The sequence below is a fragment of the Suncus etruscus genome, chromosome X, assembly GCF_024139225.1.
Source record: "Suncus etruscus isolate mSunEtr1 chromosome X, mSunEtr1.pri.cur, whole genome shotgun sequence".
NCBI lineage: Eukaryota > Metazoa > Chordata > Mammalia > Eulipotyphla > Soricidae > Suncus > Suncus etruscus.
The window spans coordinates 96,899,728-96,915,886 of record NC_064868.1 but is presented as its reverse complement, the minus strand read 5'-3'; the positions used below and the strand labels follow the sequence as shown (position 1 = coordinate 96,915,886).

The 16,159-nt window shown below is 39.7% G+C and overlaps 2 protein-coding genes across 4 annotated transcripts in view; one reads left to right on the top strand and one right to left on the bottom strand.

The window, feature by feature from the left end:
- The window catches only part of INTS6L (integrator complex subunit 6 like), a 76,795-nt gene extending 62,707 nt beyond the window's left edge, over window positions 1-14,088 (top strand). For 2 of the 3 annotated variants that reach the window (XM_049766659.1, XM_049766658.1), the window contains 5 exons: window positions 1,153-1,295; window positions 4,600-4,834; window positions 8,194-8,568; window positions 13,186-13,279; window positions 13,983-14,088. In XM_049766659.1, the coding sequence (XP_049622616.1) occupies window positions 1,153-1,295; window positions 4,600-4,834; window positions 8,194-8,568; window positions 13,186-13,279; window positions 13,983-14,088 (953 nt within the window). The remainder of the gene's footprint in view (window positions 1-1,152; window positions 1,296-4,599; window positions 4,835-8,193; window positions 8,569-13,185; window positions 13,280-13,982) is intronic. The other variant, XM_049766660.1, reaches the window with a different exon arrangement.
- VAMP7 (vesicle associated membrane protein 7) overlaps window positions 1-16,159 on the bottom strand; it is a 1,102,798-nt gene that overhangs the window by 46,464 nt on the left and 1,040,175 nt on the right. The window lies entirely within an intron of this gene.

The following is a 16,159-nucleotide window of genomic DNA, read 5'->3' as shown; positions in this document are numbered from 1 at the left end:
GAAAGTACAGTCTGGGTGAATTCAAATTTCAGATATTACAGGCCCCAGAACTATATACCTACTTGAAATAAATCTGATTATGCCCAAGGTAATGATCGTATGTGATTTCCTTTTATTCAAAGTTACATTATGTATATATTTATTTATGGTTGGGGGCCACCCCGGTGACACTCAAGGGTTACTCCTGGCTATGCGTTCAGAAATCTCTCCTGGCTTGGAGGACCATATGGAATGCGGAGGGATCGAACCGCGGTCCGTCCTAGGCTAGTGTGTGCAAGTCAGACACCTTACGCCCTGCGCCATGGCTCCGGCTCCACAAGTTAAATTTTTAAGCAGGACTTTATTTTTTTACTCATATGGACAAATCTAGATTTAAAAGATACCATATTTTCCAGTGTATAAGACGACCCCCTACTTGTTCAAATATAGGTCTTGGGCTATATTTGCCATATAAAACTACCTCTCTTTTAACACACACACCAAATGGAAATTTAAAAACATAAGATTTGATTTCAGTATGGAAATTTTGATTCATATGCTTATGTCATGCATGTACTTAGCTGGAAAACTGTCATTTATAAACATAAAGCTATGTGTCATCAAACATGTAAACATAAAACAGTGATCTACATTGAGAGCAGGGAGGGAGGGAGGAGGGATCCTCCAAGAGCGCCTGGTAGGGGGTTCAGTGATTAATAGGACCACTAGAAGGAGACAGAGCGCCTCCTCTGAGAGCACTACCACTGCAGTATCGCTCTGGCCCCCATAGATGGCTTTTTTAGAACAGAAAATCTGGAAGGCTCCAAGATGGTATGAACCACAGTCAAGGTTCTCTGGATAATAGCAGAATTTCATAGAGCTCTTTGAAATCTAGAACAAATGTGGTGTTTTGAATTGAGATGGGGCTACAAGAGATGTCAGTTTACGCTCAAGTTTGGTTTGAAAGCTAAAGGAATTGCTGGCCTTTTAATTTGAATTTCAGGCAATAGTTATGGTGGAATAAGCAATTAATTGAATAAAGAGATGATCTCAGATCATAGAATGCTAGATTGGAGATTTTAGACCCAATCAGATGCCAAGATCTACACGATATCTTCTCATCATACGTTTTATATGTTTCATAGCATTTGTTTTCTTTCTGGGATTTTGCAGATTCCCTTCATAGTGTTCCAGTTGCACAAATGGGTAACTATCAGGAATATCTAAAGACACTTCCTTCTCCACTTCGAGAGATTGATCCAGATCAACCAAAAAGACTACACACTTTTGGCAATCCTTTTAAACAAGATAAGAAGGTAATATACCTATTTTGAGTAGCATAAATTGTGCTTTTTTTGGTATCCTTCTTCTGCTGCACAAAATGATAGCTGAAATGTCTTGATTACTTAATAATTGATGTTTCTAATGCTATATTTAATGTTCACAACTATTTTGCAAGGGGAATATTACTCTTGACCCTTTAATAAGACTACAACAGGCTGAAAGTGGTTAAATAGCCTACTCTAAGTGGCACAGTTAATAAATACCAGGATTTAGAGGCAAAGGGCCCTGACCTCTGTTCAATACCCAGCACCACATATGGTCCCCCAAGCATTACCAGGTGTGACTCAAACACCAAAAGTAAGAAGGCATCATTAAGTCATTTGGAGGACTGGAAAGATAACATAAGGTTTAACCTACTTAACTTACTTGCCTTGCCCACCTGCTTAGATCCCTGGCATCACATAGTTCCCCTGAGCACCACCAGGGGTTACTCCTGAGCACCACCAGGGGTTACTCCTGATCACAGAATAAGGAATAGCCCCTAAATAATGCTAGAAGTGGGGAACACGGATTTGAAGCTATTTCTGCTTCCATAGTGTGTATTCATTTTTGCCCCATGTACAAATTTCTTAAATACTAAGATCACTAGCTAACTTTACTGTTTTATTACAAAATTGTGACATTCCTCTTGAAATATAAGGTACTAGGCGATGTTGCTTTATTTGTCCTACCCGAGAGATAAATGTAGGATGTGTGTTTTATTGACTCTCTGTGTATCTGAGAAATACACTGACTTGACCATAAAAACATGAAGAAAAATGGGGGTTATATTTGTCACTTTTGGAAAAATTAACAGTAAGATGCAAAACATGCAGTAACTTGCAACAAAACTAGACGGAAAGGCATACTATCTCAACCAAATTCTCAGTTGATTGAAATTTTCTTCATTTCATGTCTTGGCTTCTTAATTTGAAGCACTGAGGATAACAATTCTACTAACCTAATAGAGCACTGTGAAATGAGTTATTTCATCTATACTGTTTAGAATTATAACATGCCATGTCATTTATGCTCATGAATAAATTTTTCTTTCTCTTCCACTTATGAAAAAGAGTAAATGCTTTGGAAAATAATTTGCTGTGCTTGCATTCTGATTGGAGAACAGCTCAGCTGACATTCTGTACCTCTGGCTTCAACGTCAAGGTGCATATGTTTGGACCTCTGTAAGGCTGCCCCATGGGAGAGTTGAGTTCTCTTTTTCATTTACCTGCCCATGACCATAGAGTTCTGTTACCGTGAGAGTCAATTTTTTTTGGTTTTTGGGTCACACCCAGCAGTGCTCAGGCGTTACTCCTGGCTTTTCGCTCAGAAATCACTCCTAGCAGGCTCGGGGGACCATATGGGATGCCAGGATTCAAACCATCGTCCTTCTGCGTCTAAGGCAAATGCCCTACCGCTGTGCTATCTCTCCAGCCCAATTGAAACCAGAAAAATACACTGGGAGAATTTTTCCTTACCAGAATCGGATACATGTAGTTCTTCATAAAGGTAGCTGTGAATATGCCCTACTTTAAGATAGTGTTAAGCCAGTTGATTTTACAGAAGGACCTATCTTAGTGCAGAGTTCACCTGCGGTCTAAAAAGACAACCTCCCTATGACACTCTTCATAAACTGAAATGGCATAATGTACATAAATATTACAATATTTTTTTAAATTACCATTTATTTACATGGAAAAAAATTTTTTTTGGTTTTTGGTTCACACCCGGCAGCACTCAGGAGTTACTTCTGGCCTTATGCTCAGAAATTGCTCCTGGCAGGCTCGGGGGACCATATGAGATGCCAGGATTCGAACCACCGACCTTCTGCATGTAAGGCAAACGAACTACCTCCATGCTATCTCTCCAGCCCCTGGAGAGATATTTAAGCATTTCCACACCCTCAAGTAAGCTACTAAATTGGCTTGCTCTTCAAGGTTGTTCTTCTACCTTGCACATGCATCTCACCTGCATGTCTTAAAGTTTCATGTCTCACTTATTTCCACTCTGGAGAAGCTAGTGTCATCTTTTGAATATATATTTTTCCTTTTTCTCCCCTCACATCTTTCTAAATAAAGTTTCAATAAATACTATATGCATCACCAAAAAAAAAACCCAACAAACTACTAAACCATATTCACATAAACACATAAACACATAAAAACTAAAGCCACACAATATACAGTAAAAAGTTATGTCAGATAAGCACACACATGTATAAAATCGTTGTCAGGCAAGGAGCTTGGCAGTGCCACTTTCTCTAAAATATGCAGAGCGCCACTGCTGGAGAACAGTTGCTGTAAGACCAACACTGAAGCTAAGTTTGCTTTTTACTTCTTTCATCATAAAATCTGAAGTCCTCTTCAGATTTCTTTCCACTTGTGAAAACAATCATTGATGTATGTCTTTCATAAAAGGACAGTGACATGAAATGAACTTTTGAAAAAAAAGAGACTACCCAAACCTGTTTTGACTAATAGAGCTCTGAAGCAAAGTGCCAATTTTCCAACGAAAGGCAAAAAATCAGAACTAGTGTTTGGTGTTTGCTAACATCAGCCTCACAGTGATCAGTGAGAATTGCACTGACAGGCTCCATCCTCAGTGACTACTTTAGACAAGCTATTTATCATGTTCCTGCTTTTATTATAAAATAGTGTTCTTTCTGCTTTCATGTTTTATTTAATATAATTGATATAATGTATTATTTGATATATAATCTTATTTTTGTAGCCTGAGAAACTAAAAGTGTTTCTATATAAATGGTCATTGCTTTCTAACTTCTTGCCATTTTGGGTTACAAAAAGCCCAGAGGGGTACCAGAGAGATAGTATTTTCCCAGCCCAGATTTGACCCCTAGAATATAATATGGCTCCTGGAGCACCACCATGAACAATTCTTGAGTGCAGAGCCAGGATTAACCCCTGAGTGCCATTGAGCGTGGCCCCAAAACAAAAATAATGTTTCAGAGGCATGCTCTGCTTTCAGTAGCAGGGGTAACCTGTATTCCCATATGGGTTGATGAGAATTACTCATCTTTTAAGCTCTCTGATGAATCATAGTTGCACTGCATTTGACCTTGAACTAAACTTCATATTTTAGCTTACTTTTTGTTTCTCTTAGACTTATTTTGAACCTGAGTTTTATTTTCTGAAAGCAAAATGTGGGGGCATGGTAAATTTTTGTCTAATGAAGCGCTGTATTGGCGATGTAATTAAAATGCATGATTATATATGCACATGAAAAATGCTGGCGTAGCCAAAGTTTCCTCTTTAATGGAGTATGTTCATTGATTTTTAGGGAATGATGATTGACGAAGCAGATGATTTTGTAGCAGGACCACAAAACAAAGTAAAACGTCCTGGAGAACCCAGTAATCCTCTGTCATCTAAGAGAAGGCGGAGTATGTCGCTGCTGTTGAGGAAACCACAAACATCATCTACTGTAACTAACCAAGTGGGCGGAAAGGAACAACCCTCAGCCTCCTGGTTCTCATCTTCTCCAAACCTCATGAAACCCACTGTTGTGCATACAGGTATGCAGTAGTGGTTGAGATTTCCTTATAGGTCTTAGAAAACTATGACACCAAACAGAATTGTGTGATGGAAGCCTCATGCTCCGAGACCAGGACTTGTTTTACTTTGATTCGTACATGTTGCATTGAATTTTTCTCATTAAGTGAACTTTTAGGAAATCAGGAGTGTGGTAGGCACAATTTACCCTGTGAGAAATAGAGATCCTTTTGTTCAAGGAACCTCTATATATATATATATATATATATATATATATATATATATATATATATATATATATATATACACATACATATATATATGTGTGTGTATATAAATTCGTATCCATACACATATATATGATAATATATCACAAGGTAAGGAAATGGAGAAATTTGAGTTTGAGCATATGCTCTGTCAAGGCAAAGAATAACAATATACTACGGAGCTGTAGTGTGAGTCAAAGGATAAAGGAGATTCTTAAGGCAAAAAAGTGGGGCTTGATCTAAAGTAGAAACCTGCACCTATTCCCCATATCTCACCTGCTCCTCATGCTCTAACCCTGTATACTTTGGCTTTGCATCCTCTGTGCCATTGAAAAAAATGTTTCACCAGTGTCCCTAGTGTCTGCTCTGTGATGTTATAACCTCTTTATGTCATTTGGTTTTGTTGTTTGCGGTCCTCTGGGGAAACTTTCTTGGGTTCCCAGACATCACAAACTTTCTGCTTTCCTTTTCCTTTTAATAGTGGACCCTGGGGCCAGAGATATAGCATGGAGGTAGGGTGTTTGCCTTGCATGCAGAAGGATGGTGGTTCGAATCCCGGCATCCCATATGGTCCCCCGAGCCTGCCAGGAGCGATTTCTGAGCGTAGAGCCAGAAGGAACCCCTGAGTGCTGCTGGGTGTGACTCCCCCAAAAAACAAACAAACAAAAAATAATGAACCTTTTTTATGTATTTGGTTTGTCCCTTTCTTTCCCTTCAGGACCCCAGCTCTCAATCTTTTTTTTTTTTTTTTTTTGGTTTTGGGACCACTTCCCACAGCACTCAGGAGTTACTCCTGGCTCTGCTCAGAAATCGCTCCTGGCAAAGCACAGGGGGCCATTTCAGATGCTGGAATTCGAACCAACATCGGTCCTGGGTCTGCCGCTTGCAAGACAAATGCACTACCACTGTGCTATCTCTACGGCCTCTCCAGTGCTCAATGTTGCAATCTCTCCGCTTCACCAAACTCACGCATACTCTTTCTCAGTCATCCCATGTAACTTTGGGACTTTAAATATGACTTCCATTTTAACAATCTTGGTATTTGTACCTCTATCTATAGCTTGTTCCCAATTCCAGACTCAAATATAATTATAGATATGGTATCTCCATTTAGGTATAGAATAGACATAAAGATACCATTTGTTTTTCATGTTTCAGCTAAACCCCTGACCTTCCCTCTCTCCTCCTCTACCTGAATCATCCCTCAACATAGTCAGTGCCTCCATCAGTGATGTGTTGATGAAGCTGTTACAGTCTGTTATTCATGAGTATGGGTGATGGAAAGATGGAACAACCCTGAATTGTAGTGTTTGCAGATTTTTACACTATAATCATACTAACATTACATTATGAATGTCAAGCTATCAATGTGAAGATGGGGGCCAAGGAGATAGTGCAATGGGTAAGGCCTTTACCCATGTTTGTTCTCCAGCATTCCACATGGTTTCTGGAACCCTGCCAGGAGTGGATCCTGAGGGCACAGCCAGGAATCAGTCCTGAAAACCACTGAGTGTTTCCCCAAAACAAAAAAAATCTAGAGTTCAGAGCAGTGGTGCAAGCATTAGGGTGTTTGCCTTGCACACGCTAACCTAGGATGGACCACGGTTCAATCCTCCGACATCCCAAGCCAGGAGTGATTTCTGAGCAAATAGCCAGGAGTAACCCCGTGAGCATCACCGGATATGGCCCTAAAATCAAAAAGAAAAAAATCAAAGAACCAATGTGAGATCTCTGAACTAGAGATAGGAAACAGTAGGCATAATGAACTTTTGAAAGCGGTGAATTCAGAAAGTTAAGCACCCCTGGTATTTTTATTTAAACAGTTATTTAAGTTAAAAAACTTAAAATGATTTGTCTTCTATTCTTTAACTTGAAGCTATTAGCACAGGTACAGGGAACTCAATAACCAAATTGATGCCTGTGTCCCACTATTTTTCTCCTTCCCTTAATCCACACTGCCATCAAGTGCCAAGATACTACAGTAGCTCTTATCTGATCTGATTCCCATTCTTTCCCTTCTCTCACCCATATACTAACTTTGTAGACAAAGTGATCATGTGAGAATGATCTCGGTCATGCCATGTTCATGTTAAAAACTGCTCTCAACCTTTCTTTTTCCTTATAACAGAATCTGAACCCCAGCTTTGTACACTGGACCTGAACTTCCTCTCTCACGTGTCTATTAGCCTCATTCATGCTTTTTCTCCTTCTGCCCCTAACTCTACAGTCCATGTCTTTTCCCTGTGTTTCTTTTCCTGAACACAGCTTGAATATTTTCATCTTCACGTACACAACACCAGCTCTTTCTCCTGCTCCAAGCTCTGCCCAAATGTGTCTCACAAAGCCCTGTCTGACCACAGGGCCCACAGAGGTTTCCTCCCCTCTCTGTCACATTCCTACTCACTTTTACTTAATAGGAATTAAACCTGATGATCATTTCATTTACTGGATGGGACTTTGTTGTTCAATTTTCCCAGAGTATGTATATAAATCCCACAGTGATTAGAATTATTCGTGCCACCTGTTCACTGCTTAACCCTTGTCTTGGCACAGTACTTGGTAGAGACAAAGATATCAGTCAGAGTAGTAAAGATATCAAACTTTTAGTGAAAAGAAATCTTTGTTTCTGAGACAGAAAGTCAGGATGAGAAAAATACTACACTGAAATGTTCTGGTGAGATAGTATATGTAGATAGAGCCTTTAGGCCTAAAGGCCATATCTGTTTCTTCAGAAGTGTTGAGGAGACGAGGAGAAAGTGCCCGAGAAGTCTGGCATAAAGCTCACTAAAACATATGTCTTCATAGGTATAATACAGAAATCAAGTGAGATTTATTTTGCAACTCATAAATCCCAAGCTGCTACCAAACATGAGTCCAAGATATCTGATGATAATGATCAGCTGTACTGTTTGCTTGGTATCCATGTTCCATCTGTGTTATAAAGAGAAGGAACTGGCTTGGTTTCTTCTTAAGCTCAACTTAAGAGGCCTCAGACTTTATCACTTAGATTCTCTTGACTTCTAAAATCAATGATTTCTTCAAAATTGAGGACTCCAGGAACTGGAGTTGATACGATGCACCTACTTTGCAGCTAAACGTTTTTATTGGGTTCCTAGATACCACTGGCATTCACCATGTCCCTGAGGAGAAGATAGAAAATGTTCCACTTCTACCTGATAGCCTCTTCTCAAAATCTGCTGCACCAGATCTTACAAATATGGCAGGAGATCGTGTTCCAGCCAACCAATTGGATCTTCAGTCTGATAACTTTGCTAGTCTCCGGAAAGATGACCTGATTCATAAACCTGGGCATCACACACTTGGAGGAGGAATGAAAATCTGCAGTGTGTCTATGGATGATCGTAAAGCCTCCGAAGCATCTTCTTCGAGAACTGTGCCAAATCCATTACACATAACTCCTGCCATGGCACAAGGAATCAACGCTGATATAAAAAATCAGTTAATGAAGGAAGTTCGAAAATTTGGACGGAGTAAGTCACAAGAACACTCATCAATAATACAGTGGGAATTTCTGTTCAGTCTATAATTCATAAGTGACTTGTGCTAATTCTTTATTTAGTTACTTTATTTGAACACCATGGTGACACATTTGTTCATAATACAGTTAGTTATTTTCACAGTTACAAAATTTTTTTTGTTTTTTTGGGCCACACCCGTTTGATGCTCAGGGGTTACTCCTGGCTAAGCACTCAGAAATTGCCCCTGGCTTGGGGGGACCATATGGGACGCCGGGGGATCGAACCATAGTCCTTCCTTGGCTAGCGCTTGCAAGGCAGACACCTTACCTCTAGCACCACCTCACCGGCCCCACAGTTATAAAATTGATCATGATCAAGTTTCAGTCTTACAATGTAAACACCCTTCATAAATACATATTTCCTGCCACCAATGTCCCTAGATTTTTCTCCCATCCTTCCCTCTGCCTGCCTCTGGGGCAGACATTTTTCCTCTCTGTCTTACTGTCTCTGTCTCTCTCCTCCTCTCTCTCTCTCCCCTTGCTAATTTTTCTTTTTGACACTGGTTTGCAATATTTTTATTGAAAAAGCACTGATAATATCATTTTATCTCCTTTCAGCACCCAGTTCTTGTCCATAGTGATCATTTCCTCATTTCCACTATAAGTTCACTGTGGTCCCTTCTAATCCTAAATGCATTCCCCCACTACTTGTGTAGGTGTACTACTGTTTCTTTATCCACTCTTCTGTTCTCAGGCACTGGGGTTGTTTTCTAGATTCTAGTTATTGTAAATAGTTCTACCATTAACATAGGAGTGCAGAGGGCTTTTCTGTATTGTGTTTATGGGCTCCTAGGGTATATTCCTAGGAATGGTATTGCTGGAACATTTGGAAACTCAATTTCTAGTTTTCTAAGGAATGTCCATATTGTTTTCCAAAAGACTATACCAGTGCACGTTCCCACCGGCAGTGAATGAGAATCCCTTTCTCTTCGCATTCATGCCAGAACTGGTTGTTCTTGTTCTTTGTGATGCGTGCCAGTCTCTGTGGTATGAGATATTATCTCATGTTGTTTTGATTTGCATCTTCCTGATGATTAGAGATGTGGAGTATTTTTTCATGTATCTTTTGGCCATCTGTATTTCTTCTTTGAGGACATGTCTGTCCATTTCTTCTCTCCATTTTTAGATGGGGTTAGACTTTTTTCTTACCAGTGCCTTGTTTATCTTAGATATTAACCCTTTAAGATTGGTATTGGGTAAATAGTTTCACCCATTCTGTGTGGAGTCATTATAACATATACACAGTTTCTTTTGAAATGCGGAAGAATCTCAGTTTAATGTAGTTCCATTTGCTTACCTTTGCTTCCACTTGCTTAGTTGATGGTGTTTTATCCTTGAAACAACATTTAGCTTGCCTTTAGCTTCAGTGTCATGGACTGTTGTGCCTGTGTTTTCCTCTGTGTACTTTGTGATTTCAGGTCTAATATCAAGGTTCTTAACATTTTTATCTGGCTTTTGTGCATGGTATTGAAGAAAGGTCTGAATTCACTTTTTTGTTTGCAGCTGATCAGTTTTCCTAACACCACTATAGAAGAGGTTTTACTTGCTCTATTTCATAGTCCTTTCTCCTTTATCAAAGACTAATTGTTGAGCTACTTATTGAGGTCTATTTTTTAAGTATTGGTTTTTTTCCCTTAATTTAAAGTCACTACTTATATTTTAACTAAAAAGGCCCAATACAAAGTTCGTTCTTTTTCCTTCATTGTAATAATTTTTTTGCTGATATAACAAAATATCATAAACTTCTTTACTTAAAAGGACAAATTTAGATTGTTGTGATAGTAGTACAGCATCTAAGGAAATTACCTTGCATGCAGATAACTCTGGCAGAGCACTGCCAGATGTGAACCAACACCACAATTTTGAATGCTCCTTTCTTTCTCCATTTTTGACATTGCCATAGGGTGCTCACACACTTGATTAGCGTGATTGCCAAGTTAGTTGTAGTGCTTTGTAGGGCCTCACACACTCAGCCACAGTGCTCACTGGGGCTTCCACACTTTACTTATAGGGCTTCACATATGCTCATTGCAACTCAAACTCTATATTAGGAATCATAGTGCTTGCTCACCGTCTGGTTTTAGTATTTGTGAGGAGTCACACACCTTAGTTGTGGTACTCATGTGTGCTCCCAGGAGTCATACATCTGGCTATGATACCTGTACACTTATTTTTTAGTTTTTCTTTCTTTTTTTTATTTTTTTTTTTTTTTTGGTTTTTGGGCCACACCCGGCAGCGCTCAGGGATTACTCCTGGCTCTATGCTCAGAAATCACTCCTGGCAGGATCGGGGGACCATATGGGTGCCGGGATTCGAACCAATGACCTTCTGCATGAAAGGCAAATGCATTACCTCCATGCTATCTCTCCGGCCCCTATTTTTTAGTTTTTGATTTTGGGCCATACTTGTCAGTGCTAAGGGCTTTACTTCTGGCTTTTCACTCAGAAATCACTCCTGGCAGGCTTAGGGAACCATGTGGGATGCCAGGAATTGAACCCATGTTGGCCACATGCAAGGTAAGCACCATTGCTCTGGGCTTCAGACATTTGTACACCTTTAATTGTGGTGCTTGCCCACAGCTGGCTGGGGTGTGCCAGGCAGCTCACCTTATATCCGAACCAAAGGTTCGCAGAGTTACTTGCCGCAGAGTTACTAGCCGCAGTAATAAGCCGCAGTTATAAGCCGCAGAGTTACTAGCACTGAACTTGATATGTGGGGGTGGAACTGGGTTTAGGGCCTCACAGTTGCAATTTCAGAACTTTTGCCACTGAGTCATCATTGGTCCTTCTACAAATCTTACAGTTGTGGAAGACAAAATGTTCCCACCCACATAGGGGGGCAAACAACAGACTTGGCTTTTGCCTTCCTGGTGCAGTGTCTAATTTTTCCTCCCAAGAATTATTTGCCAAAAGGCCAGTTCAGAGAAGTCAATTATTGACCCTTTACGTGGATTATTGGCTATAATTCTGTGTCATTACATTTTCTCTTTATTTGAATTTTGTTCCTTTTCTTTTTTTTTTTTTTTTTGGTTTTTGGGCCACACCCGGTAACGCTCAGGGGTTACTCCTGGCTATGCGCTCAGAAGTCGCTCCTGGCTTGGGGGACCATATGGGACGCCGGGGGATCGAACCGCGGTCCGTCTCCTAGGCTAGCGCAGGTAAGGCAGGCACCTTACCTCCAGCGCCACCGCCCGGCCCCTGTTCCTTTTCTTGTACAGAAATTCGGCTTTAGCTTCTCTTCACTCACAAAGGAATTTTGGTACCAAAGCCTGCCAAAAGCTCCCCGCTGGCTAGTCTATTTGTGAATCATATTTCTAGTATAACCTGGCGCCAGCAGCTTGTTTTTCTGAGTCTATCTCTATGATGGTAAACAATTATTTCTGTTCCCCCAAAAATCTATTTTCCGGCAACTATATAAACATCATATATATTTCTGTCTCTATCCTTCTGGTTTCTTGTTAAACCTGCTTTCTGCATACCCAAAAACACTTCCACCACCAACCTCCTGCAGGGCTCTTTCTCACCTATAGGATAGTCATTTTTGATATGTAGATTCTAGGCCTGGTCCCCATTGTGCTGCTTCTCCTACTCTTTGTTTTCCCTGAGGACACCCTGCAGACCAGAGCCCGTGCTTAAAATGTCATCAGCTGGAAAATAAATTTGTCTCTAGTCCCTTGGACGTGGGTCCCCATACAATGCATTTTGTGTGGTCTCATTTATTTCATTATTTCATATTTCATATTTGTCCACTTCGTGTTTCCTGCCTATTCCTAGTGGGAATTTATCTAACCCACTAAGGTTTTTGCTTAGGGACACTAACACGTCTGCAGCATCAGAACTCTGAAATGTTTTTTTTTTCTGGTTTTCTTTAGGGGGTCACTCACAGTGATGCTTAGCTCTTACTTCACACAAAAGGATCACTTCTGGCAGTGCTCCAGGAACAATATAGGGCTCTGGGGTTCAAACTCACATGGGTCATGAGTAAGACAAAGGCCTTACCCACTGTAATATCTCTCCAGACTCATAAAATGTTTTTTATTGGATGAAATAAAGGTGTTGGCAGACTGAGTTCTGCTTCTTGAAACTCGAGAAGAGAAATTGTCTCTTTGCCTTTTCCAGAGGCTACCACACTCCTTATGGCTCCTTCGCCTGTCTTCAAGTCAACTGTTAGTATCTCCTCTGCTTTGTAATCTCTGCTTCCATTTTTCTATTTTATTCTTTCTGACCAAACCTATGTTGCCTCCTACTTCTGTGACTACTTGGATAATTTCCCCATCTCAATATCTAAAATTAATTATATCGACAAAGTAAAGTTTCTTCTGACACAGATGGTAATGTAGCTACAGATTCCTTGGATTTGGATATATACAGCTTTGTGGGGCATCATTCCACCTACCACATTTGGCTAGTGTTTACAAAAACGTTTATATAAGATACATGTGTAGCTATTTTGATTTGAGTGTTTAGAATGCAAACTATATTAATGAAGAAATGTTACTCAGGAGAAATAAATTGAACTTTATGTCCCATTAACATTTTTTCAATACTGAAGTTTATTTTAATGTCTTCAGAATATGAAAGAATTTTCACTTTGCTGGAAGAAGTACAAGGATCTCTTGCGGTCAAGAAGCAATTTGTTGAATTTACTATTAAAGAAGCTGCAAGGTAGGTATAAAGAAATTCTCTGGATTTTTTAAGCAGTGAGGCCTGTCCCAGGATATGGAGGTGTGTTTTTCCTCTACCTTGCTTTCATAAGCCTCAATACTTGTTCAGGTTAAGGCTTTTCTTTTCTTTTCTTTCCCTCCCTCCCTCCCTCCCTCCCTCCTTCCCTCCCTCCCTCCCTCCCTCCCTCCTTTCCTTCCTTCCTTCCTTCCTTCCTTCCTTCCTTCCTTCCTTCCTTCCTTCCTTCCTTCCTTCCTTCCTTCCTTCCTTCCTTCCTTCCTTCCTTATTTTTTTTTTGGTTTTTGGGTCACACTCGGCAGCGCTCGGGTTACTCCTGGCTCTACGCTTGGGGGACCATATGGGATGCCAGGATTCAGACCGCCATCCTTCTGCATGCTAGGCAAATGCCTTACCTTCATGCTATCTCTCCGGCCTCAGGTTAAGGCTTTTCATAGTGAAAACCACCAGCAGAGATGTTTAGGTTGGTATTATCTAACTCAGCCGTCCCAAACTATACAACCTTCTAGGCTCACCTCAGTGTGAGTAGACTTGGGCCCTCAGTTGACCCTTTTACTCTTTTCTAAACTATCTTTACCATAAAGATGTATTTTCTATTCCCACACAGATGGCCACTTCCACTTTGAACACAACACAATGCCTTGCACATAAGTGTCTTTTGGTTAAGAAAATTTCTCGTTATTTTTAGGTTTAAAAGACGAGTCTTAATTCAGTACCTTGAAAAGGTACTGGAAAAAATAGAATCCTATCTTCTCAAAAATGTTTATCATGGAAGCAGCCGATCATCATGTTAATGTGAAGACCAAGGAGAAAAAACTGATTTTCCTGTGCTGTAGGATGAAATGGAATATTATTGAAGTTTCTTGGAACATTTTCATTAAGAGACTTCCTGTCCTTCTAGAAGCTAAGAAAATAGCAGTGGAACTTCTTTTAAAATTATAGTTTGTGATTATTTGGCAGGAAAAGCTGGGCTCTTGGCCCTAAAATTTTTCTTTGAAAGTATTAACGTTATTTCTTTTCCCAGTTAAGAAAGATGATGTTATTAATTCAGCAGGTCAAGTTCAGTAACCAATGCTGACTCCCTTTTAAAGATAATAAGGAATCACTCATTTGAGCTTCTCACATTCAAGCATTTCAGGGGTGACTTGAGCTGAAGTACTACCTTGTGTTTCTTCTGTCTGCAGAAACCATAGATGTTCAGGATCCACCTGGTAATTTTGTAATGAAAATCAGTTTCCATATTTCCTAGTTGTGCCTTTTAAATAATGCAATATTCAGAACAGTTTGAATCAAACTGTTAGAAAGCTGCTATTCCAGTAACTTATTGCTTTGTGGGAGGGGGTGAGAAGAATCACCAAATGGTCTACCTCCAATTCTCTCCATTTACAAATGTACCTGAGGCTGCCCCAGACTTGGATTTATTCTTGCCTGTGACTACAGAAAGTCTTTAGGTGGACTTGAAACATTCTGTGCTTTGGAAGCACTAAAAGAAAAAAAATGTATATGTTTCCTTTAATGTTTATATAAAGGTTTATATGGAGCAATATCATTATCTTTGTATTAATTTTCAAAAATGTAAAGGAGATTTTGACTTTGAATATATAAATAAATCATTTTATTGATTTGCACATGTTCGTCAGTGCTATAAAAATTCCTAGTTTTCTCTTTCTTGTGACTTGTTATTTCTTTAAGGAAAAAAGTGCACACTTTAAGACATTGGAATAAGGATTGAAACATCAAAGGGTCACACAGCTGGGCTAATGGTTGAGGATTTGGGCATGCTGGTGGTGGTCAGGTGTAGTCTGTGGTATAAACCAATAATATTACAAATACGTTAATTTTCTTAGAAATAGCCGAGTATCAAGAAAAAAAGAAAAAATAGCCAAGTATGGGGCAAAGCATTAGAACATTGGTAAGGCACTTGGCTTACAAGTTGCCAATCCAAAGTCAATCCTTGGCACCTCATAGTGTCCCCTGAACCCCACCAGGAGTGATGCCTGAGTTCATGGCTGAGAAACCAAGAAAAATAATAAAAATAGCCAAAGATAACAAGCCCAGAAAGTTATCGTAAAAACTGAGTTTGCTAAGTTGGATGGTGGACTTCCATACAGAGGTGGGAGGACACTGACCCTCTGGTCGTTGGTGCAGTGTAACAGCATTGTATACCAAATAATTACTGTTCACAGTATTGTAAATAATGGTGCATACATTTAAAGAAAATTAAGGGAAGGAACAATAACAAAATGAGTGTTTGCCTTGCATGTAGAACCTGGTTCAATTCTTAATGTCTCCTCAAGGCCCACCAGGAGTGATTCCTGAGCACAGAGCAAGTTGTAAGTTCTGAACACCACTGAATATAACCCCCAAACCAAAACAATTACAGTCACACACAGAATTAATATTGGCGAAAACGGGAGTATAAGATACTCTGTCAGTCTTTCCCCATAGGTATTCTGAAAATATAGTTATATATTATTGCCAATACAATAACCATATTAAGGCCACAAAACAATTTTCTATTTTTTAAATTAACTCACTGTGACATACACAGAAAAGTTTTTATTGGTTGAGTTTCAGTAATACCATATTCCAACACGCATCACTTCACCAATGTACACTTCCCACCACCAAAATCCTGTTTTCCTTCCACCAGCCCCCCACCTCTACCAGCTTTCTACTATGGCAAACACGCTTCTCTTTTTACTCTTTTTACTTTTAAATACTGTGCTTGGCAATACTGTTACTGAAAAGGTATCATGCATATCATTTTATCTCCTTTCAGAACCCAGTTCTTGTCCAGAGTGATCATTTCCAACTAGTATTGTGATAGTGGTCACTTCTCTGTTATGGCAAGCTTCCTATCAC